At 38.4% G+C, this 24699-nt stretch overlaps 5 protein-coding genes across 7 annotated transcripts; 3 read left to right on the top strand and 2 right to left on the bottom strand.

Annotated features, from left to right (window-relative positions):
• Positions 1-899: 899 nt before the first annotated feature.
• LOC130687307 (tubulin--tyrosine ligase-like protein 12) lies at positions 900-3835 on the top strand. Of its 2 annotated transcripts, XM_057510464.2 has the most exons (12): positions 900-1058; positions 1114-1177; positions 1245-1375; positions 1433-1623; positions 1683-1743; positions 1906-2167; positions 2234-2424; positions 2489-2552; positions 2614-2771; positions 2902-3247; positions 3310-3523; positions 3664-3835. In XM_057510464.2, exons 1-12 carry the CDS (start codon positions 991-993, stop codon positions 3825-3827), a joined length of 1914 nt encoding a protein of 637 aa, XP_057366447.1. In that variant the 5' UTR covers positions 900-990; the 3' UTR covers positions 3828-3835. The 2 variants fall into 2 exon arrangements, with proteins under 2 accessions (XP_057366447.1, XP_059352286.1); XM_059496303.1 differs by lacking the exons at positions 900-1058; positions 1114-1177 and having other exon boundaries at positions 1269-1352.
• A 1113-nt stretch (positions 3836-4948) lies between these two features.
• LOC130687328 (tetraspanin-9-like) lies at positions 4949-8166 on the bottom strand. The gene is made up of 7 exons (XM_057510474.2): positions 7982-8166; positions 7197-7301; positions 6441-6632; positions 6169-6339; positions 5803-5988; positions 5583-5717; positions 4949-5520 (listed from the first exon to the last, which is right to left on the bottom strand). Exons 2-7 carry the CDS (start codon positions 7272-7274, stop codon positions 5473-5475), a joined length of 810 nt encoding a protein of 269 aa, XP_057366457.1. The 5' UTR covers positions 7275-7301; positions 7982-8166; the 3' UTR covers positions 4949-5472.
• A 4879-nt stretch (positions 8167-13045) lies between these two features.
• LOC130687335 (uncharacterized) lies at positions 13046-16007 on the top strand. Its single transcript, XM_057510486.2, has 7 exons — positions 13046-13205; positions 13273-13414; positions 14027-14135; positions 14968-15100; positions 15177-15222; positions 15505-15611; positions 15684-16007. The coding sequence occupies exons 1-7, from the start codon at positions 13139-13141 to the stop codon at positions 15773-15775; spliced, it is 696 nt and encodes a 231-aa protein (XP_057366469.1). The 5' UTR covers positions 13046-13138; the 3' UTR covers positions 15776-16007.
• A 254-nt stretch (positions 16008-16261) lies between these two features.
• Positions 16262-19158, bottom strand: LOC130687347 (protein PAT1 homolog 1-like). Its single transcript, XM_057510496.2, has 6 exons — positions 18934-19158; positions 18766-18862; positions 18393-18697; positions 17090-18310; positions 16707-16952; positions 16262-16622 (listed from the first exon to the last, which is right to left on the bottom strand). Exons 1-6 carry the CDS (start codon positions 18973-18975, stop codon positions 16362-16364), a joined length of 2172 nt encoding a protein of 723 aa, XP_057366479.1. The 5' UTR covers positions 18976-19158; the 3' UTR covers positions 16262-16361.
• Positions 19159-19394: 236 nt separating this feature from the next.
• On the top strand, positions 19395-23692 carry LOC130687357 (poly(U)-binding-splicing factor PUF60-like). 2 transcript variants are annotated; one of them, XM_057510508.1, is made up of 15 exons: positions 19395-19562; positions 19701-19776; positions 20719-20787; positions 20861-21009; positions 21069-21115; positions 21175-21388; positions 21516-21643; positions 21756-21954; positions 22012-22147; positions 22223-22429; positions 22508-22665; positions 22726-22866; positions 22948-23033; positions 23096-23199; positions 23261-23692. In XM_057510508.1, the coding sequence occupies exons 1-15, from the start codon at positions 19542-19544 to the stop codon at positions 23368-23370; spliced, it is 1845 nt and encodes a 614-aa protein (XP_057366491.1). In that variant the 5' UTR covers positions 19395-19541; the 3' UTR covers positions 23371-23692. The 2 variants fall into 2 exon arrangements, with proteins under 2 accessions (XP_057366491.1, XP_059352287.1); XM_059496304.1 differs by having other exon boundaries at positions 20858-21009.
• Positions 23693-24699: the final 1007 nt, after the last annotated feature.

Genomic DNA, 24699 nt, shown 5'->3' with positions numbered 1-24699 from the left:
CAGCGCCCTTGTTAAAGTTTAAATAAAAATCCAAATACATTGCTGTTGAATAGTATCGATACAAATCGACAATGGAAATCTAAAATTTAAGTTGTCTTCTTGCATTTCGAAGTGTAACACACATTTTTTCCGTCACACAAAAGTCGAGAAAAAACATGCATCCGTACCTAGTATTGAACACGCAACTATTTCGCCCCAAGCGCTTTCCTTCAACCACAGCACTATGACATATGTTAATAAAGACGATGCTTGCCGGCAAATGGTTATTGTTTATAATTATCGATACAAACCCGACTAACTAACCACAATCATTTGCACATTGCTATTTTTGGCCAGTAGATGGGGTTTCTTATATATTTTATCGATAATCGTATCGTTATCTAAATATGGGCGTAGATAATTTGTATCTAGCAGAACTAGATAATCGCCAACACTTATTTTAATATTAACAATGTTTAGGGCTAGGCCTCGGGCTATTCGACACCCGGATTGCTCCCGCTAGATACTGGCGTGACACCCGTCGAAGTGTTTTCATTCCAATTTTTGATAAATTTTTCCAACTGTTGCACCAGCAACTTCTGGTAGTTAGCCGTCTCCTGTGATAATTTATGGGAAAAGTGTTTTGTTTTTTAATTCATTCAGGATCAATGGAACTTTATTTATTATAACAAATTTGCAATTTTCAAGGAGACTTGGTTAAATTTTATATTTTTTCATTATTCTTTGAGCTTTAATTTCAAAATTTCAAATTTTCGTAGCGACGTTTAATATTTTCCCTCAATATTTTAAGTTTTTACCAATTTTTTACGCAAATTCTTTAAATGACGTTTTTAAGTTTTTTAAGGCTTTTCGAATCTTTTACGAAAAAGAGGTGAATTCAAAAGTGGCAACAATCTTTCGCAGCCGATGGCTCTGGCACGATTCTATTACTATCTTGGCTGGTTCTGAAACACTTTTCTGAGCATTCTGACTAGTTGTATTGTATGTAAAATGTCATCTATAGAACTTCTGGACGGCTTAGATGGCCTTAAAAGCTTTTTAGCTCTTCATTACGCACAGTAAACTTCTGAATTTTTATATTTATTCAATAATTAAACTATTGAATATTTGAAGGTTAAAGGCTTCGGGAATTCCTGAAATTTATTGGGCGACGTTACACAGCAAACTTACGCATTGTGTATGGTTTACGTTTAATATTTTATTTCCTGTAATTTAGTTTTAGTAACAATTTATTCTAAAACAAGACCTTTGATGCTGGAGATAGCTTCAGTATAGCTGAAATTAACGATGATGTAACCCTCACGGACAATACCTTTAACAGGTGGAAAGTTATGGTTACACATCCAGGAGGTGTAAGTATGGCAGATCCAGAACAGTAAGATTGTTTGTTTGGTATTGAGCAAGAATAGATTGACATAAGTTAATTATTTAGTATATATCTCATCGACCATGCTTGGACATTTCGCCCTGATCAAATAAAGTCCCAGTTGTACAACATCCCAGGACTTCTTGCTAGAATGTGCAACCTTATGGGTGTTACTTACCATGAAGGTATTGATAATGAAGCAGCCATAAAGGAAGTCATGACTGGTATGTGGAAGTACAGTCAAAGCTACAGCATAGGTAGTTTCAGACAATCCCCCTTTTTAGTATGATTTTGTAAACATGCATAATTGAACCAGGTAATCAAAATCTTGAAGCTGAAGAACGTCTTCCCATCTGGTACATCATGGATGAATTTGGGTATTCTGTTTTCATAAGACTTTTATTTAATTTTTTTTTAAATCTAATCTTCTTTATGTGCTTCAAGCTATCTAGATTGAGCATGGTAGTTTAATGCTAGTTTGTTATAAATCGAAGTGTGTCGTCTTAATCATATGTTTTTTATATCCGCAATTCCTGTAGATCTCGCATTCAACATGCTGATTGCGCTACCGTTCGCGTTGTCCCGTTCTTTTACATGACTGAGCAAGCTACTTACTCCATTATGTTCCCAATAACGCATCTCAATGTAAACGACGAAGTTACTCGGGATTTTGTTGAAGGCTCGGGATCTGACGAAATTACGCGATCAGCTTTATTGGCTCCCTGGTCGTCGGAGTTTTCTGAAAAATTCCTCGATTCCGTAAGCCTTGAACAAGTCGAACCGTCATCGGACTACTTTTCGGTTAGCGTAAAATCAGATCAATTACGTTATACTTCGTTGAGGATTTTTTTTTCCTTTCTTGCCAAGGCTAGTCGAATGTCTGAAACACTTCCAATTACCGATGTTGAGATACCAGATCTCCCAAAAGATCAACCCATTCGAACTTATGTCGAATACGCTTTCATTCGGGATTACTTAAAACATCCTAGATTCCAGCTTGTTGATAATCCCGATGAAGCAGAAATTCTTTGGTTGTCATCACATTTTAAAGACTTCAGGTAATTCTAATAGTTTATCAGAAAACATTTTCGTGATAAAAACATCTATATTTGGTACTTTTAGAATGCTAAGTGAAAACATCCCATTCAAACGGATCAACCAGTTTCCTTGTGAACATTTGCTAACGGTATTGAAATCTAGCTGTATAACTCTGCTTTTGTCAAAGTACTTTTTTTTCTCCTCATAAGGTAAAAGATCTGCTATGCATTATTGCCCGAAGAGCAAATAAAAGTCCTATGGCATCTAACGAAGTCTTGAAAAATGAACCTTGTTGGCTACCTACGACATTCAACCTGAAAACAGAGCTTCCAAAACTAGTGGCTTATTATATGGCGCAAAAGAAATTGTACGGTAGTACCACTTTCAGAAAATTTAATTAGTCCTCTGATGTGAAATGTTAATTATATAATATCCTTTTTTTTTTCGTGCTTTTCTCTCTTTCTTTCTTTCGTTCTCTCTCTTTTCTCTTCCTTTAGAGGAATGCCTAACTTATGGATTATCAAGCCATGGAATTTGGCCCGTAGCATGGACACACACATCACGGATAATCTTGATATGATTCTACGTCTGGCTGTTAGCGGACCAAAGATATGCCAGAAATATATTGATCGTCCAGTTCTCTTTTACAGAGAAGATATTAGCGCCAAAGTAAAATTTGACCTGCGTTACATAATTCTCCTTAGTTCTGTCGACCCTCTGAAGGCTTTTGTGTATCGACGTTTTTGGATTCGGTTCGCGAATAGGCCGTTTGAACTCGATCATTTTGATGAATATGAACGCCATTTTACTGTTATGAATTATTCGGCTTCCAATCTCCATCAGGTAGAAACGAAGTATAATTTGCTGTCGTCTAACTTATTATTTATAAATTTTTGTGGAAACAGATGTTCTGTCATGACTTCGTCAAATATTTTGAAGAGCAGAATCCTGGACAAGAATGGCACAAGATCGAAAAACGGATATTTTCGATGCTTTCCGCTTTGTTAAAAGCCAGCACAGAAAAGACGGCAGATACCATGTCATCTCTGACTTCTGCGCCACAGTCACGCGCAATGTATGCAGTTGACTTAATGTTAGCGTGGACAGATAACGTATTAGGTACGTTTTGAAGTTGCTTTTATTCTTCTCAACGAAAGGAGAAAGTTCTTTTTCCTATATTAATTTTTGCAATGGAAAGCGGTATTACCGTTAGACTGAAAGCTAATATTAGTAAGCATATATTCTTGCTTCTCTGGTAGATGGCGATGACCCAGGGCCATTCATACAGCCGATGTTATTGGAAGTAAATTGGGCGCCGGATTGTAAACGTGCTTGCGTTTATTACAAGGAATTCTTTGATGACGTATTTTCTGTCTTGTTTCTTGATGAAACGGAAGGGAGACATGTCCAATTGTTGGAATAAAAATTACGGTGGTTATTAAATTTGCTGGTCGAAAAAAAAATGCTGGAAAATTGGGTTTTATCCACGTATTCGTGTAAGTTTGTCAGTTTCCACTTGATTGTGCAAACTAATAAATGGAAAGCGCAAAACACCTTATAGATTTTATCGTTGCTTTGTTTATCGGCCGTATAGATTTCATTCTTATGAGGGTGGAAGGTGATCGTAAAGATCGCGAAAACGGTTAATGAAGTTCTTCGCAAAGAAGTGGTGGTTGATGAGGAATGTATGGGTTCCTTCACAAGGCTTTGTCGTCAGTTTGCATAACCTTCGGCCAAGTTTATTAAATAATGGTGTCCTGCCATCTAGTGGTTTTCTATGAAACCAAACGAAAAAATTGCTAATTTCAAGAAACATACGAGAAAAAAAGAAATCGGTTGTAGAATGTGTACGCTGCCGGTTGCGCAATGGAATGACAAAATAAAAAATTTTCCGCCTGTTGCTGCCTTATTTTTAAGGCAAAGATATGACAAATTATAACAAATAATATTTGGCAAAGTTCCTAAGATTTAGGACGCCTGAATTCGTTTGGGTACAGGACCATCGTTGTTAACACGAGAGAAATCGCATTGCAGGGAACACGTTGTACATTATTCATCACTCATTTTCTCGATAATTATAATGACTGATTTCACTAACGGTTAGATGTACGACAGATAATTGATATCGGTGCGACAAAATTTTTCTTGCTTCTCTTTTTTTGAATGGCATAGGATAAACTCATACAACGGATTGTGATCATAGTAATCGAGGGGACGAATTGTTACCGCAAACAATTTTGCATTTGCAGACAAAAGTCCTTGCATTCTCATTTTATTAGTATTTCACTCTTCTACGTTCACCAAAAATTGCTGTTTTTCTAGATTTGCATAGTTATTGACGAGTGTCACTTTTAAAATTTTAAAAATTTCGAAAGACCCACTCGTTTGGTTCACAGTTGCCTATCACTATTTTTGTTATACTTGACTCCCTGTGGAGTAAACCTTACTTGTTATTTCTTCATAAAAAGGATGTTGTAAAAAGAAAATTTCAGATTACACACGCCATCAAAACAAACAGAAATTCTAACACAGACGTCATTCGTTGAATTTTTAAATAAAATACGCCGAGAATGTGTATTATATTGAATGTGCTTGCCAACTGACTAGGACTAAAAGTTGACAGAGTATCAAGCCAAATGTGAGCAGTCCTGCTAGTCATAAAATTGACATTGATTGACTTCAGATTCTAGGGTGAAACTGCAATATGGCTAGTCCTGCGAAAGTCAAAAGGTACCCTTCACATACAAGTCAGTCCACATGCGTGTCACCATGAAGATCTTTTTGAATTCGTGAATCTCGGATTACCCAACGAAGGAAAATAGGATCCGTAGTGATGGGGAATAAAATAAACTTTGAGTACCAAAAAAATGCACCATTTCATGCAGATGCAGCATTGACATTCGACACCATACAATAATCACGTACTGACAATATAATCTAAAATTACAAGCAAAACAACCACACTTTTTTTTTTGTTTCTTTTTTGTTTTTGTTGTTCGTTTTTTTTTTACTTCAAGATGGAGGGAAATCGAGAAAAAGAAAGTGAAGAGGCCATCGCGCACCTAGCGCTATTTGATCATGTTGAAAAGTGCCATAGAAAATATCATTCCCATTAGCTGCATTTATAAACGGAGAATGAGTTAGTCCAATTTCAATATAAAAATTAAGTCGTATATACCGTAACAAAGGCAATGCCTATTCCTACTCCACCGAGAATCGCTGCTTGATCTTTGACGGCTTCAAGACCTTTATCGTAGCAACCAGTCAAGTAAGCGGTATTACTATTTGGAGATCCTTGACACGGCATGTAGGACTAAAAATTAAAAAAATAAAATGAATGCTGTATTATACAGCGCAAGAGTAAAAAATAAAATAACAAAGGAAAAACTTGTAATTACTTGACCGGCCATGTCCATTTGACCGGTATTTATAAATCCACTATTGATTCCGGTGTTTCCAATTTGGCCACTGGTCCATATTTTCTGGCAACAAGACAGAGGTACCTGCAAATTGCTGTTAAAGTTTCGGTTTTCCGTCCTCCAGATTCTGAAGCCATCGAAGCCTTCGACTCCGCAACAGCGCAGCTGTTAAAGCACAAAACAAGAATTTCAGATGTAGCCCATTGCCCAAAGCATCACAGCTTTTCAATGATTGTCAATATTTGGCGCAATGCAGCGAAATTATGTTGAACAGTTTTCTCTAAATTTAACGTGGTTCTTTTCTATTCTTACTTTTTTTCACATAGTAAAATCATTCATACTAACCTTGGATTGCGTGAAATCCCAGGCATCAGTTACAACTCTAGTAACGCCGTACTCGCCGAGGGAAGAGTACATTCGCGTCCTCATTGAAACAGCAACGTTGGCGCGGAATGCATAGCCCAAAATACCGCCAACCAGCATAGTCACAAAGATGCCGAACATTACTATGAAATACTGTGTAAAACAACAAGTTTCAATAGTTAAGTCGTCCACTGGCTGTGTCGCTACAGCAACTGCTCCATCTTGGCTGAATTGCGTAACCCGAAAGAACTTACGGTGAGAAGCATGCATTTGATCTCTTTCACGGCACCGAGGCATCCCAAAAAAGAGATGAGGATGACCACAACGCCAGTCGCGATAAGAATGTAGGCAGCACTCATATACAAATTAGTGCCAAGCAATTGTTCCATGTAGGCGTGGTCTACACATGTCCAAATACCAACTGCCATCACCACGATACCGCCAACCTGTCGGGTGACAAAAAGTAAAATAAAGAAAGAAATTTTGGTTTCTAAAAAAACAAAAACAAAAACCATCGTAAAGGTTGGTTGCCTACACCGCCATGTATTACTGGATTCTGGGCGCTTAATCTACGGCTCGGTTAACAGAGGGAAGGGGGTGCGAATGATTCGAAAGTTTCGCCATTTGTAAAAAAAAAATGTGTATCCGCACACCCGAATAATAGATTAAAAAACATCTTGTGTAAACACAAATGAAGCTCTAAATTGCCTTTCATTTTTTCTTGCCAAGCCTTTTAGACATCCTAGCGCCCAAAGGCATATGGAAAGCCACGAAAACCCAAAGTTACAACATCCACCGTCTCAGTCAGTCCTCGAAAAGAAAAGAGGTCAGCCCTGGCCCCGAATGGCCAAGGAAAAAGGGAAAGTGCACTACTCTTCGTAGATTATGACATAGAACGGAGCTCGATCGGCCTAGTTTTTTATAATTTCACCCGGTAAACTAGATACGGTTTTAGGATGCATGGCGTCGAAATTAGTAGTACGATAAATAGCTCTTAATTGGAAACTCACCAGTGATAACAAATTAAAGGTGAACATGAGATATTTGAGACACTTGCCGCAACCGTTCATTTCCGCACCGTGTCCCATGGCGCCTACACCGTGGATGGAATTGAGCTGCATGGTAGAAGACGAATAGTAAAATAGAATTAAGTATATATAGTTGGACGGTTAATGGCGCACAGGCGCAATGAAGACGCAGAGCGACATTCTATGCAAATTGCAAGTGAAATTTGTTCATTTAATCTCTACTACAGTAACGAAACAACGTAGTTTTCAGTAGAATGGAAACTTTGACTAGAATTCACAGAAATCCTTCGGCAATGGCTTCGGTACGTTCAACTGACTGAGTGCGTATGGCTGAATGTGATTAGGGTATCTCGTGCTATTATTAATGCAGAGATGCCTCGACGTTGTCTATGGCGACCAATGTCAACAATCGACTCTTTTCGGCCAACACCATAGAGCACCGTTCCTTTTTTGTACCACACACCACCACGCATGCACATGAATACTTCCTGCGCGTCATTTTCCACTGCAAAAGGCTCACGTTCAATACGTGTACAAATGAAAATCATTATAATCAATCGCTTCTGAGAAGATTAAGGCTCAATAGTCCAAGGTTGGCTGACTTTATTCCTGGAAATGGCTGGTGGGAAGGGTAAACAAATGGTTGATCCTCACTGAGCACTACGGCAATGTTGGTTTGTTATGCCGTCCACATACAGATAGCATGCACGTCAAACTGAAGTCGAATACTATGCAAATTTATCAGGAATTACAGATACACAACTAACCGTGAATGGAAGATAATGTTTCAAACAGCTCGATCTTTTCCTCTGTTTTAAAAGTGTTTGTCTAAAGCACTCAGTTGACCAGACTAAAGTCTGCAACGAAAGAGAAAGTTACTGTTATTCTGGACACGCGGTTTTCAGGTGCTTGGCAGTCGAAACTCAGCCGAAGAATGAGAAGAGAGTGAACAGCTCTCCCTAAGTTCCTACACCCTGCCACAAAGCCAGCTAGCGGCTACCTGCATTCTGTTTAGCACCCCCTTCCCCACTTTTTCTTTCTTTCCCTTTTTTTTCTTTTTTTCTTTGTTTTCGTTTTAGTTTCTTTTTTCTTTTTTGTTTATCCCTCCTTCACTTTCAAGAACAGCGGAGAATAAAAAGGGGGAAAAAACGTGAAGCGTACTTTTTAATGCACTGGTTTTCTTGCCTATTCTTCCGGAAAAACAAGCATTGCATCCAAGGGTTGTCAAATACCAAATATCTTTTTTTAAGCAACTCGGAATGCATTTGAAATTAAATTTTCATCACCACAACCTAGCTGGTAGACTTAACGAAACAAAAAGCGAAATGGTAACTACACGTCCTTGATATTTGGCTTTAATAGAATCGGGGGGAAAATCCCATTGTTCCCATTTCTATTCAATTTAATTACAACATGTATAATGATGTCTTTTATGTGTCACCGAGCAAGAGAAAATTTGACATGTAATTCTAACCAATGGAAACGTCACAAAGCGTAGAGGTCGCCAGCCAAGAATAATAATGATAATAATCTGGAGTATTTTATTCAAACCCACAAACAAGAAATTCTTTTTTGTTCTGTCATTACACGTTTCGAATTCGTTTTTGTTTTTCAACTGATATTATTGTTTTTTTATTAATGGAAATATTTTGGCGAGTTCCAAATATTCCTGAAACTATCACGAATGATGTCAGAAATCGTGTTACACTTGGTAGAAATTGGGTTTCATGGCAAAACCAAGAAGAGAACAAAAAAGTTTATAAACGATGACCAAGTTTTAACCGGCTGTTCTCTGCAGCTGTGCTAGGCATTCAAGCAGCGTGATCAACGGCCGGCACAATGATTAAGTGCCTCATCACAAAACTAGGTCACGAACGTAGCCAACGCTCTGTGCCAGCGTGCGCATGGGCTTGAGGAAATATCGTGATCTGGAAAGTAAATACCTTTTACAGGTACCGGTGGCAGCCAGCTAACTGGAGGCTAAATATTATTCTACTCACGACAAACCTCCTGTCCTTGAATCGGTGGCGTGGCTGAACCACCACCTGCTGGAACTACAAATCACCGTTGCATTAAGCCCGATCAAACAAAAATAGATGAAAGGAGAAAGGTCAGCTAATTGGCAAGGGGATATTTAGCTCGTTCAAACTTGACCAACTAGCAGCTCGTTTTAGCACGGTAGACGTCCTTTTTCTTTGTCATTAGTTTTCCGTAATGCTTTTAGTCACACGTAATATTTCCTCTCGCCACCGATTGAATAACTCGCATGATACATCCCCTCCCATTAATACACATTCATCGTACACACTGCATTTCATAAACACAATGATCGCTGTAAACAACGGCTACTTCAGCATGCTGCATAAACCCAAATAAATAGGAATCGTACTCATGGGTTGAAAAACGGTGTCATGGAGGTTGTACGGCGGCCATGAATTGAGGAAAACACCCAATTTTCACTTTTTCGTTTAGTGCGGAATTGGAGCATGTAAGTGACATGTGGGAACCACTTTAAGATGGTTCTTTTTTTCATGGCCTCCGTAAAAACAAATTTGAACAGCTTTTCTGATTTCATCTTCATAATATGACATTGATTCCGTTACGTTTGGTAAAAGAAAAACTTTTAAATGTTTTATAGCAAAAAGAAATATATGTAAACATCGGAACAAAAAAAAACGAACGTTTGGTAATCATTTTACAACAAACGATTACTGTGAAATTTGGCCTTTAAAAAATGTTATATAGAGCCACGACAAAAGATGTCCTGCGATCAGTATAACTTACCAAAAATGATTCATTTATCATTTTCTGTGTCGAGTCAGATACTCGTGGATGCCACTAATTTTCACTAAACGTTTTTTAACAGTTTTTTTTGCCATGTCTTGCCTATTTGTATTCTTTGACCCTTTTGTTTGTTGGCGCAAAAAAAAAAATCTCTCCCTTCCCCATACTTGGCAAAGCAGGTTAAAATAAGCCGAAAAGAACAGTGAAAAAAGAAAAAAGCAAAGAATACCTACACGGTGACTTAATATCAGTGTAAAAGTGGTATAATTTGAACTGACAAGATCGTAGAAAAGGTTGAATTGGGGATAAGACGAGTAGCCATTTTAATACCCGATCCAAAGATAATTGTCACCCATTCTGTGAACGCAGATGTTCCAACATCTGTTTAATATTGCGGTTTGGTTGCATAAACACGATACAGCAGTCAAATGCAGTCAAAACTTGCTATTTATTTGAGTTTTATTCAATGTCATTTCAGTATGCTCCTGTTTCTCAAACGCCTCTACAGTGCGTCCTGCAATTTTACACCTTTATCATACTCCTCACTTTACCAGGTATTTAGTGCTCTACGTTAGTTATTAGAATAGAAGCCTTTTGCCACTTTTTACGAATTACTGGGTCCATTGGTAACAACACAGTGGCAAAACTCCATGGTAATAAAAAAACTTCCACCAATTCTACGACTGTAATCGTTATACACAAAGTTTTGTTTGATTAAATGAAGTCAATGGAGCTAAACTTTTTATGTTCCGTGGTAGATTTGGCTGTAAACTTTGTTCTGCCTTGTTGATTGCGCAAGTTTCTCGTCTGCTTTTCACTGAGGTCCTTTTTGTACTAGAATCCATACACACATCGTGCATGGTTTGTTATTCTTCGAACGATACACATATTCGATCCTCTTGGATCTGACTCACTGAACCACTGAATAACAAACATAGTTCTAAGCAACTTGGCGCAATGAGGTAGCGTGTGTCCAGAAATAGGGCAGACTGTAAACAATGTCCCCGACCGACTTCCCGAGCATCTTCGATACTACGAAATGCCGGAAAATCGTTTGTTTTACACACCATCGGTTTAGCATCTCCTGGAGAATACGTTTCTTTTGTGGGAACCTCGTGCAAATTTGATGGTACGGCCATAAAATTGCTCAAAACAAATTTTTGTTCGAAAAGTACAATACGGTCGTTGTCTGCAGTGGCTACCGAGTTTCTTTTCCTTTCTTGCTTCGTAACGAGACTTACAATGGTCTGTCAAGGTAGAACTCAATTTTTCATGTGGAGAAGGAGAAGTTCTTTGAGACGTCCAATGCTGGTTGCTCAAGCTTTGGTAGTTTACATTGCCGGATATAAGCTGTGAAAAGCACATGCTAACGCAAACTGACAACGAAAACAACTTGAATCCATGCAGTGCAACATTGGCCAAGCTATGCGGTACGTTGACTGAAGCTTCTAACAAGTCCGATACGATTACATAAGAAGGATATTGAATTGAAAAATACTTCGAAATGAGGTACGAGTTGAAATAATATTTCTACATGGTTTCAATGGACTCAGCCACTTTGCATCTTGGACAGTAAAAAATTTTTGTTTATGTAAAACGGAATGAACGCCTAAAAGCCCAAGGAAAGCTTTGATTTCTGTACTGATCTAAATAATCATTCACCTTAAAAGGAAGGACATTCGTGAATCTACAAAAAGCTGTTTAAAGCTCAACAGTGCTTGATGAAAGTTTGCGCATACTTTCCTCCAATTGTGCAGATTTTCTTCTGCTTCAAATCTTTTTCTGGGCTATATCTGCTTAGATGAACGTGGGCTATGTCAATGACAACTGTAGATTAAGTTTCGCATGTCCGATATTCTTCCCCTATTTTGCTTCCATTTGATTTCAGCGAGACCGTCTTTAATACACATCATTTATACTACTAATAGTGTATTAGGTTTGGATGCACGCCGACGATACGATTTTATTGCCAAAAGTATCAGCAATGAATTACCTTTTTGTTGGCTAACGTTTCACTAAGTAAAACATGTAAGCACATGCACGAAGTAGAGCACTGAACTTCTTCATACGTTACCGTTATTTGTTAAAGTTGTTACATAAGATATTGACTACCTACCACGGTTTTTCGCAATTTTTTCCCTATTACTATGCTGCCGTATATGGCGGTCAGTCAAATAAATGACGGCGTTGGGCTCGGAACTTCGGCGGCTCACATAAGACATCGAAGTCTTTTGTTTGCACTTTATGGTATTATAGTTTAGGAGCAATAATTTCCGCCATGATAGATGTTCATTTAAAATTTGAATGCAAATTTGAAAGAGAGAGTTCTTTATTATGGGACAGTGCATAAGACGGTGGAAGACATTTATTTGTGATTGCTACCCATCAGACTGTACTAAGATCATCGTTGTAACCTACATGAAAGCTCTATGTTCATGATCTGTTAGCAGTGTTTTGCAACTTCTTTGATCCCTCGCCATTAAGCAGTTTAATAATACCGAATTCCTACTCTGTTTCTAATAACTTAGTCCCGCCTCGGGCATATCAGCGAAGGAAACTGTGCTTAAATACAAAAACAAAATCCATTAGCGAAACTCCTACATTATTGGCGGTTTCTGTTACATTTGACTAGATTGTAGGCAAGACAGAGTTCTACCTTTGGTGGAGCGGCAAAAAACAAAAACGAAATGGCACCTTTTATAAGTTAAATTAAAAAATCCAAAAACTACCGCTTTCCACACACTTTGAATTGCTGAATTCTAGCGCAAATTGTCATTTCTCAAATATGTCATTTTTTGCGAAAAATAACATATTGTAAATCGTTTTTCAGTCTACTTGTATTCTGTCCAGGTTTTACCGCTTCCAAAACGAATTTAAAAATTTGCTGTAAAAGAATCGCCCCATATGCCATTTCATGTTATTATTGTTTCAGTTTACGGGTGAGTATCTTGATTTACACTATGGATAGGAGCTTTATCAGCAAGACACGTCCGTCATCGTGATGCAAGCGTAGGTGCTGCAAGATAGCACTTAGATATACATTCGATGTCACGTCAAATTTGAGCTTATAATCTTACTGTGTTACCCTAGGTTCTTTTTGATCGGAAATTTTAAGTACCAACTACAACTTTCTAACCGAAATGGCTACCTCTCTAGCAATCCTACTGCCAATTTTATTCTTTGTTCTGGTACCCAGCGTGATTCAAGGTTAGTCAAAATGTTAATTTTTTATATATTTAGTGTAGCACGTAGATGAAAAACAAAATCGATTTAGGACAAAGCGATCACACACTTCAATTGTACGATGGGCCACTAAATAGCCCCGGATCATGGACAAGTATCAATAATTACGTCGGAAATCTTCAAACCTACGGTTTCAATGACCTGGCGTCCTCTATGTGTGTTATTCGGGGCATGTAAGTAAACGCGTGGAGCGACACTAATGTTTAACACCACCTTAACTAATGCAAAGCATTCTCTCTATCGTCTTAGCGGTATCAATCTATATGCTATTTTAATCGATCCAGCTTTTACTGGAGTGTTTTTTTCTTCAACAAGGAACCAAATTTCTATACTGTTTTCTATACTGTTTATTATTGTTCCTATTTTTTAGTTGGGAGGGATATTTAAATAAGCACATTAGACTAAAAGCTCCGCGATGTTAGTTATATGTACTGTTTAACCAAGAATGAAAGGCTTACAACTATTTGGCCATTTTGGTTTACTTGTCAATAGCTAGCCTAAGGAAATGGTGTAATATCTCTGCAAATAAAAAGTTGTTTTTTTCTGTGGGAACACCTTCCTCGTCATATTAAAAGAATGCCTTTACCGCTTCCAAATTTAGTCATTCATTTAATGTTAACGTACAATACTTCACCTAGATCTAGATGCCGATGTGGTATTTTAAAAGTGTGAGAAATAAAAGAGCTTTCATAAACAACCAGGTGCCTTTCAATAGGGTGTTTGTGACTCTCCGCCCTGATACAAAAGTGCATGCTTGATTTGTCTTTTGTTGCCATTTCTTTCAGATGGCTCTTTTATGAAAACCCAAGTTACAACACAGCTTTTTTGGGATTATCGGCATTTTATTGGGGAGAAAACTTCTGCGAGGATCTACCGACTGGTTTGAATAATCAGGTAACAAATTATTTTAGTAAACTTTTGCATATCCGGATGTTTACCGTCCGTTCGATAAATGCCGTTCAATGGGCATAGTTATTGATCTAACTCGCTCTGTCGCTGTGTTATCAATTATGTCTTTCAGAATGGCAGTTCGCAAATGTGAGCTTGTTTATGCTGTAATTTATGATTAGCTCCCTTCCGGGAGCTATTTTAAGCCGGATTTTAAATTTTTTCCATTTGCCAATCATAAAGCCCTTGGTGAGCCATTTGTCAATGCCAAACTCGTTTACTTATTGCTTTATGTTTATTTTTTTTCGTCCCTTCTTGTTATTGCAACCTACAAATTGATACTGTCATCGCTTTCTTCCTTAGTAAATGCACTTCATTGTTTGCAGTAACATTTAAGCTATTCGATTAGGTCTGATATCTTACGGCGTGAGCGGGCTTCACTCTCTATTGTACTAGTAGCGCCATATGGGTATGAAACGGCACATCAACTCGCGTAAGATTAACGGAGGTAGACGCGCGCAATCGCAAAAACCATGATGTAATTGCGTATTTTAAGAAAATAATCGGTGCTGCCCCTAGTGATTGCAGTCGGGCAGAACTGAACCCGTTTCTTAGTACTATTTATTAAGCGAGGCTTCGAACTAACTGATGTAATTTCAATTGCCTATAGCATTCATTGTTACTTTTATCCAGTGAAGCAACGAGAAAGTAATATTTCCCGTATAAATTACAAAGAATGATACCAAGGGAGCATGCTTTCGGAATTTAAAAGAATTTCGTTTTATATTTTTATATTTAAGAAACGAAACAAATATCTAAAACAGCTTTTCCTCATCAGGTATCATCGGTTCGCTACGGGGGATCACCTTACGGCTTCCAAGACGATTATGTAAACATCTATCAAGTTGAATGGTTTCAATCCTATGAATCATTTACCGCCACTGATTCACTGGACTTAAGTCCATATTACGGTGCGTCAAATTTAAGCTCATATAACATTGTTCTGGATATCTAAACTTACAAGGCTGATCTGGCTAATTGATTTAGGTGGTTCCCTGATCGTTACGGGGAGAAGCTATTGGACCCTTTACGAGTGAGTCATTTCAGTTTATTTCTAACTACTAATTTTGATCAGATTGGTACGCTGAAAATTTAAAATTTTTCTATATCTAATTCGCAAAAGAAACCTATGTCTCAGTTTGTACTTTATTCAGTATGGGTTGATGAGACACAAATTTTCTTGAATAACAAACGATATAATGAGACATTTAGTCAGTTAGCGGGCTTCAAAGCAAAATTCAATTTTGATTTTATCGGTTTTTCTACGATGACGGAGTTCTTGCATTTACCAATTCTAAAATCATCTACCGTTTAGTTCTCCAAACTACCAAGGCTACAGCGTCTGCGTTTCACCAGCCGATATTACTTATGCTTACCCTGGATTTTACACGCAGCCTGCTGAATTTGGTTTCAGTGGTAGAGGTTAGTGTTGAATATAAAGAGGTTGTATACATGCATACATTCAAATCCATAATGAAACTATTTCCGCCACAGTGATTCGCAGTGCACGCAGAGGCTGTTGGACCGAAAAGATTTTCCGACCAACGTTTTCTGCTAAGCCTGGGCAATTATATCGTCGAAATTGAAAAATCGCGTTTCCGTTAACCTCGTTTCGACTGCTTTTGAAACTCCCAGAATGGATGGTTATTTAGAAAAAATTTTCGACATTGACCATTCGTTCGTCTTATGCATCTATGGTAATGGTAATAGAAGTATTCGCAAGAAATTAATCCACTAGAAACGTCTTGTGTCCAGATGGTGTTACTAATTTGAAACCACATCTTGCACTTGCTAATAAACTCGTTCACTTGCACCAAATCGGGCCAAACTGAAGCTTTTGAGGTTCATGAGGGCTTATATTTGCCATAATTACAGAACGCATGTGCACATCAAGTTTTCGTTAGCAGTCAGAAAGGTGAACAACAATCTACAGAAACAATGAGCATTTCTCTGCCAAAAAGGCACGCACGACTGTATGTGCAAAAATTCACAAGTTGACGTCACCACAAAAGTCAGAATAGGCCAGAGCCAACCCATAGCACACAGCAAAATAACACAACTATCTTGTCATCTTGGTGTTCTCATTCTGTAAAGAATTTTCCGGTCCTCGCAAAGCGCAATTCATTTAAACAACACCTTTGTTATTCCTCTTGTTCGTTACGAGATAATCATCTAGATTTCTTGTCCAGCGTTAGTAAGAGTATCTAAAACCATTTTCAAAGCGCTGAGCTTCGATTCTTCCATCCCAACTTGTTGGAAATGCTCTAAATTTAATAGTCCAAGATCCGATTTCAGTGTGGTGGAAGCGGCAAGAAGGGAATTGCCAACGTTACGCGCAAACGCAAACCATTGACTTTTTGTATGGCCGTCTAAGCACTTAGGCACAAGTTCTGTTCCTCGACACATGATCAAGCTTATGAAGTCGAGACCCATCTGCAAAGGATACATTTACAAAATACATCAACCAACTTCCTGTACGGAATAAAATGCGAAATAAGGATTTTAACAAACACTAACCTTCGTGGATGTAACACTAACATATCCACTGTTCTTTTGGGCAGCATCAATTAACTGAGCCATGCTTACAACTCCTTGTAGATCTTCAATTGCAGCTAGTACATCGTTCACTAATGGCAGGAAACGTACTAAAACATGGTCGAGGTTATCGCGCCGAATCAAAATGAGGCAATTCAGCAAAATGGTGCGGACAATCAATTCTTGAAATTGTGGGATAAACCGATGCCATGCGCGAAGAACCAAAATCTGCCGTTTCGAATAGAACAAAATTGAAACATTTGCACATGCTTTAGTTATTAGTCTTCAGTTCAACATTGGGATTGCATTGAGACTACCACCACTGGTACAAAAAAATATTTCGACTAAATGAAGTAACATAGTACCTTTCCCTTCCGGACGAGCATGACTTGCTGAAGGCGGTCACCGGCCGCCAAAAACGACTGAAGTTTGTGCTGATACTCTATAGTTGCCAGATGATGGGGACCTGGTTCCGCATCTTTCGGTAGCGATTCTACTCGCATTTCAGAATCTTCCAAATCAAGCAACCATACATACATCTTCTCAATGTCCAGCAAAATTTGTTTGAATTTCCTCATGTCTTTGACGGCCACTTGTGGATCCTGATTCATTTCGGGAGAGGTGTGAGAAATGCTTACGTCAATTATGCGGCGTGGTGCCGTGTAGGTTACAACTTGAAGCTTGCCTAAAGAGTTAGCAAACTGCGTCGGTGCATAAGTTCTTGATTCTGTTTTAGCTCGTTCAGGCATAATTAACTTAGGCCCTTCCTTTCCATCGCGACTGGGGTGAAGCTTTCCAAGACATCTTAATCGAAGCACGGTAAAATAATAGTCTTCAACGTATGGATTGTCAGATATTAATTGGTTAATCTGAATGCTCATAAGCCATTGCTTTTCTTTGGTTGACATTAATCCGTTGTAATCGTCATAATTTTCGGCGGCAAACGTTTTTCTTTTCTCATTGCTATGGCTCATAGGTGTAGCACTAAATGGCGGGCTTTGCTGTTCCAAGTGTTCCAGAGGTTTTCGTGTCCACTGCGAAGACTGAGACGGCAATGGCATCTGGCCATTCGACCTTGTCCCTAGTACAGGCAAGGGTATTTGCACAGGGTGCGGCATGGGAGGTCTAGCAGGCGGAGGCAGAGACATCGCCATAGGTGGAGGTAGCCTTAAGTATGATTGTAGATGAGCAGGAGGAGGAGGAGGCGGCATCATCCCAACTTGTCGAGGTGGTTGTGCTCTTGTTAACTCGGCTTCGATTTCTTCAACCGAGCGAATGGATCCTGTATGTAATGGTCGATTACTCAAAAGATTTCGTTCTAGCTCTTCCATTGTTAGCCGTTTAGGTTGATGGAGCAAATGTCGCTCAAGTTCTTCAACGGTCTTAAACAATCCCTCGTGGAGTAAATTGTGATTTCCCATGGATGGAATTGGGTTGCCATTTGGAATCACAGGGATGGCTTTTGGACTTTCCTCTGAGGATTTTCTTATATCTGAGGGTAATGTAGACCATATAGATGTTGTTGACGGGGATCCAACAATGTCAGTGTCAAATATGGATGACTGTGGAGACATTTGTCCAAACAACTAAATAAAACAAGAATTTAATTTTAAGTGCCTCACAAGTTAAAAACTGTTACATGTGAAAATTGCTTCTGGGCTAAGGTACCTTAGTCTCCATTGATCTAGAATAATTGATAGGCCGAGAAATAATGGTGTCAATGTCATCGTCATCCAGTAAGATTTGAGAAACACTTGCTGCAACATTAGCTGCATCCTCATTGTCAGCTTCAAAATAAACATTGTCAGTTTTATCAACTCTTTTGTTTCTCACATGACCAGGCTGTGGTCCAGGATAAGCACATTCTTCGAAATCTTCCTCATTATATCCTACACCAGTCTTAGCATATTCTTGTCTTGGAATTTCTCCTAAATACTCTGCCAATTTTTCATGCTCCTCTTCCCAATCATCATCTAACAAAAATTAATCAGAACTGGCAAGTAATTACACTGCTGTAATTAGATCAATTGTGTCCCCAAACCTGCATTTATCACACCAAAGGTTTCATCATTCAAGGCATCATAAGTATCTTCAAGTTCAACATCACCAATCTCTTGTTTGGGGCCTTTTCTGACAGACTACATTTATTTCAATATAAGAATATAAAACTTACAAGAACTTTTAACAGTTTCAAGAATTGTGATGTTACCGGCAAAGAAGTGTCAAAACCAAAAAATCCATCGTCTTCCATTCTATTGAAAATGTACTAAGCAGCATGAGTTCCTTAGCAGGACAAATAATATATGAGGAATCGTATGGTGTACCTAAATGTTAGCCCAAATATTAATTTCCAAAACCAGAATGGAACGGTGGTTGTCAATCGAAAACCTTGTGATAGAATTTCGTCTCTCCATGGAATCGCCATCTGGTGGAGATTTCTTCGAAGGACCAATGGGAATAATAAATTCAGGCCTACCCACAATTTTTACTAAACAAAATACAATACAATTTTTGTATACAAATATATTGCGAAAAAATGCTAAATTTGGTTTTCTAGAATAAACGCTGCAAAAACAAGAGTTCGTTTTTTCTAATATTTTCTACAGAGGCTATTTAACTTAGATATTATTTAGATTAAGCTAAGAAAAATCAATATATATCGAGGTATCCTAGTTGCCTTTTGTTGGTGGCCTGTCTTAGTGAGTGAGAAAGTCGCGTTCAATTCCAGACGCCATCGTGTTCTTACAATTTAAGAGTTAAGGGGGCTATTCCCAGTTCGCCGTGTTAGTTCGAAATATTCAACGAAGATTTTGGAAAATGACAAATGAAAATGGCAGGGTAAAATATACCATGTCAGATATCCTGACTTTTCATATCTTATAAGAGAATATAGAAGCATGCATTTTATGGGTTTCCCATATTTTCCACTTTTTTATTGATTTTATTCATTTATCTGAATTTTCTATCCTAATACAGAATTCTACCCCACCGCCGGGAGTCGATGGAGAGGAAGAACCAGTTTTAAAATACCCTAGGCTGGATCTTGCAAGTGGTATGAAATACTATTGATAATTTGTAATTTTGTTTTTATGTTACACGATAATTTAAAATGTAAATAATGCAACATTATTGTGTTTTTTACTTTGCATGAGGGTACAGTAAGTAAATTAAAGCTGCCTTTCAGACTTATTCTGTGGCCTCATCAAATGAAACATTTCAATCTGTTTACGGGCTGACAGGGAGATAAAACCAATTTTTTTGTGGGATCTAATCAAGTATAAGATAAAATTATGTTGGCAATCTGTAATATATTCCACTTGAGGAAGAATTTTATTTGACGTTTGTGATATAAGTTGTGTTCTGATAAAGTTTGAAACCAAGATATAGGAACTCGTCTGAAGATAATGCTTTTTATTCTTTTTTGTCTCTTTTTTCTCTTTTTGGATCCTTTGATTCTCCTGCCCTCCCCTTTTTCATGTTTTTTTACTCCCTTCCTGTGACAAATTTTTTGCTTCCATCGTGCCCGTGGGTTAAAGTGTACCGCCGATCATCGTCAACCAAATGACCGTCCCCTGCACTCTCACACTATAGCCGCAGTGCCCACATCAAGGGGCGCGGGGTAAAAAAATAAATAAAAGGCCTAAACCATTCGCCTAGTCCGTTTCAAGGGACATTTCGATTACTGTATTTATACACCTAACCATACTGTTTATTTCCCATTTATGGTACTGTTATCGACCTTTTCAGTTTTTTACGTCTTGTCGCTGTACGTTCGCAATTTGTTGCGGCGAGCATATTGTCAGACGGAAAAAGTATGGTTGCATTGCATTTCTTTAAAATTGAGTTAAAAAATTAATATAAAGCGAAAGCACTGACAATATGCAATTCCGTACAGTGGCAAACACATCCTAATCATATTTCTTTTTCTTCTTTAAGAGGAACGTGATTAAGCAAAACCCGTTACGTTGACATTCTAAACATTTATCTTTTACAGATGGAGGACTGAGTGACTATCTTCCTGGACCAGTAAAAGATTTGGACCAAACAGGACCCTTAACAGCTGGTATGTAGAAAAATTCCTTCTTCGCAAAGCAACACAGTTGAATAAAATTTTAATAATTATTTTGCGGAAGCAGGATCGGGCGCCCGGCGAGATATGTATGGTTCCACTCCTCCCCAGTTAACTGGCGAACAAGCAGAAGCTGTCAGCCGAGCAAAACGGTATGCCATGGAACAAAGTATCAAAATGGTCTTAATGAAACAGACGTTGGCACACCAACAACAGGTGAAAATAACATTTAACATATTTTTTGTAATTATCTAATTTGATAATTTTACGAATAGCAAGCAAAATCCTTACAACGCCACCAAGCTTTAGTTCTGATGTGCAGGTATGCAGCCATCCTAATTCTGAAAGGTTAATGCAATCATGTCAATTTTGTTTATGCAGAGTTTACGTTGGAAGCATAAGTTTCGAACTACGCGAAGACACTGTTCGACAGTCTTTCCATCCATTTGGGCCGATCAAATCGATCACCATGTCGTGGGATCCCATAACGCAGAAGCACAAAGGGTTCGCTTTCGTTGAGTATGAACTTCCGGAGGCTGCACAATTAGCCTTGGAACAGATGAATGGCGTGGTAATTGGGGGACGAAATATTAAGGTGAATTCCTCTTACTTTTTAAAAAACTATAGCCAATTCATCGATGTTAACAATCAAAGCGTTGATGAATGTAATTTCATTCCATGTTATAAAAGTTTTCGCTAACGGTACAAGTTTTGTTTCATAGGTGGGTCGGCCGAGTAATATGCCTCAGGCACAACCAGTCATTGACGAAATTATGGAGGAATCTCGTCACTACAATCGTATATTTATAGCCTCTGTACATCCAGATTTGACTGAAGAAGATATCAAAAGGTAATTGTAATTAAGAACTAGTTCTTCTCATTTGAAAGCGAGCGTTGAATTTTTTCTTGCTTTATTTCTCGTTTTTTTTTCTTTCCTTTTTTTTACGTGTTTTCAAATTTAGTGTTTTCGAGGCTTTCGGAAAAATTAAAATGTGTCAACTAGCCCAAGGGCCAGCTCCCGGAAAACACCGAGGTTATGGATTCATTGAATACGAAACAACTCAGTCAGCTCATGATGCCATAGCTTCTATGAACATGTTTGATTTGGGCGGTCAACACCTACGGGTAGGCCGAGCAATTACTCCTCCAAATTCCTCAGTGGTAGTGAATCTAATTGTGGCAATTACGCAATTTAGTACAAAATTTCCATCTATTCAGAATCCGAACGCACCTCCTCCATCTGGACAACTTCCTACTCAAGCAGCTTTAGCAGCTGCCGCTGCTACAGCACGAATTCAAGCTATGGATGCTGTCGCAGGGGCTTTGTCAGGAACTGGGGGGCTTCCTGGATTAGGTATTTATCTTCTGTTTGCATATTAGATTTTGTTTAACAAGCACAATCTATGTTTCGTGCATGTTTCGACTGAAGCTGGCCTATCTGCCCTTCTCAATCCAACGTTGGCAACGGCTGCAGCAACACTAACTACCGCTCTAGGTTTAACATCACCTGCCCTTGCCGCAGCTGCTGCTGCGGCGTCCAATTTAGCAATACCTCCACCAGGGTTGGCCATCCCACAACTTGGTGCGCCAGCCTTACCTTTGCGACCCTCTGTGGTCTCGCCAGCTGGGTTAACAAGTACGTAAGATGGTTCTAGAGATCAATAGCTGACAGATAAAAGAAGCATGGAGAATTCAAGAAAGTGATTACATGCAGGTCAGCACGTAGTTGCTATACCACCGCCTACCGTGGTGACTCCAGTTTTAGCTGGTGGTGGTTTGGGCAATACGACCCCTGTTCAACAAATCCAGGCTCAGCAAACGTCAATTACTAATTCCCATGAAATTCTCCGTAAAGCCCAAGAAGAAGCAAAAGTATAAAACTTTTTCGTGTAAAACGATTAAAGTCTGCACATAATGGGTCTTCTTTACTAGGTTAAGCAGCAGCAGGAGGAAATTAAGCAAAAATTGTTAGATGAAGTTGAACCGCAAACACTGCAACAGCAAGAAAATATTTCGATCAAGGGACAATCTGCACGTCACTTGGTCATGCAAAAGTTGATGCGCAAAGCAGACGTAAGTTGCCTAAATATTGCAGTTTTTTGTTTCTTTTAATTGCGTTGGAGTTCAATGCGTTTGTTTTGGGTTTTCAATCAGTCACGAGTCATCATCCTTCGTAATATGGTTGGTCCGGAAGATGTTGATGAAACTCTACAAGAAGAAATCACTGATGAATGTTCAAAGTAAGTTTATTGAAGTACTTGAAAACCATTAACCATATTTTTCGAACTTTTATCGCTGGCAGGTTTGGAAATGTTGAGCGGGTGATTATTTATCAAGAAAAACAATCAGAAGATGATGATGCAGAAATAATCGTTAAGATTTTCGTTGAATTCACAGCTGGAAGTGGTAATGCAAGAGATTGTCTGTTTGATTTTAGCAGCTTCTAAATAATATTTGTTTGTTGTAGGGGCTGAAACAGCACGGGATTCCTTGAATGGCCGTTTTTTCGCCGGTCGCATGGTTCGGTGCGATATTTACGACCAAGCTCTTTATGAGTGTAACGATCTTTCCGGATGAATCCCCTCGGTCTACGTATCATCTTCCGACCGCCTCATTATTTTATGGCTTCTAATCTGACTTTTTTTTGCTGCACTAACTCTTCCTATTTTCTGTTGTTTCTGTGTGTAATTATGACTGCCTCTTGGTTCTGCGAAAGAATTTCCCGATAGGGATTCTATAAAAAAAACTATGCTCTTGTTTTCCGATAGGGATTCTGTCTAGATAACTGATATAGTACGCCGCCGACACCTTTTTTATGATACTGGTTTCAATAGACTGCGTTAGCGGTATAGGTATTTTACACAAGTTCCGAGGATGTTCATAAATGTTTTATACGTTTTGTCGGTTGTCATATAGGCGCTCCCAAACTGGTGTTGTGGTGGAGTGCAACGTCACTTTGTTCAGTTTTCAGGTGTCTAAATAAAGCAGGACGAAGCGCTGAGACCAAATGAAGTTTGCCGAGCGTTTGTAGCCGTCGATAGATGGCGTTTAGCGCGAAAACTAGGAATCTTCGCTTCTCGAAATAATGAGCCCAGATAAAATGCACAATACCACAAAATTCAACTCTTAATGGATTTTAACTAACACTAAGTTTTTTTTGTTTCTTACTGTACGTTGCAGGGAAATTAGCAATTTTTTGTTTTCATTAAATTGAATTTTATTTCCGCTCTCTGTTCGTGGTAACAGTTTCCGAGCAAAAGATAGGAGCTGTGTGTGGCTGTGCACACTGCCTCGGTCTATTTTCATATCCTAAGGAATTCTGATTTCACACGATTTGCGGGCAAAATTACTTTCGAAACTGAGGATGTCATGTGTGATTATTACAGACATTTTTCTCTTTAACCTGGGTGGTCGACGGTCAAATTATCTTGATTTTTTTTGCAATTTTACCAATACCAAAAAATGAAGTATTTAAATTTCGATCAGTTAAGAACATAGTCCTCAAAATAAAAACTTATTTAAAGGATAAAATCTTAACAAAAATACAGTATACACTATTTTTTCAGACATTTTTCGGATCACTTGGGGCATTAGAAAAAGGTGTCTTGTAAACTACCCAACCCAACTTAAAGTGGTTTGCACCAAACCTATCCTACTTCTCTTTAAAAAGCAAACAAATATATTTTCCCACAGATGGCTTTTCCAGAATAAATCGGTGTTCTCCTTGTTGTGCAGGATAATGTACAGTATCCTGCATAAAAAGCCGCGCCGATCAATTTTATTTTTAAAAGCCATCTCCGATCAAAATATATTAATTATTGATCCGATTTTTTAAATGGGAAAGATCGGATCGGCGAAAAACGCTATAAGTTGGGAATCATTTTTAGCAGATCATTTTTAATGCCT

The sequence above is a fragment of the Daphnia carinata genome, chromosome 7 (assembly GCF_022539665.2).
Source record: "Daphnia carinata strain CSIRO-1 chromosome 7, CSIRO_AGI_Dcar_HiC_V3, whole genome shotgun sequence".
NCBI lineage: Eukaryota > Metazoa > Arthropoda > Branchiopoda > Diplostraca > Daphniidae > Daphnia > Daphnia carinata.
This window is presented reverse-complemented; position numbering and strand designations above follow the sequence as displayed.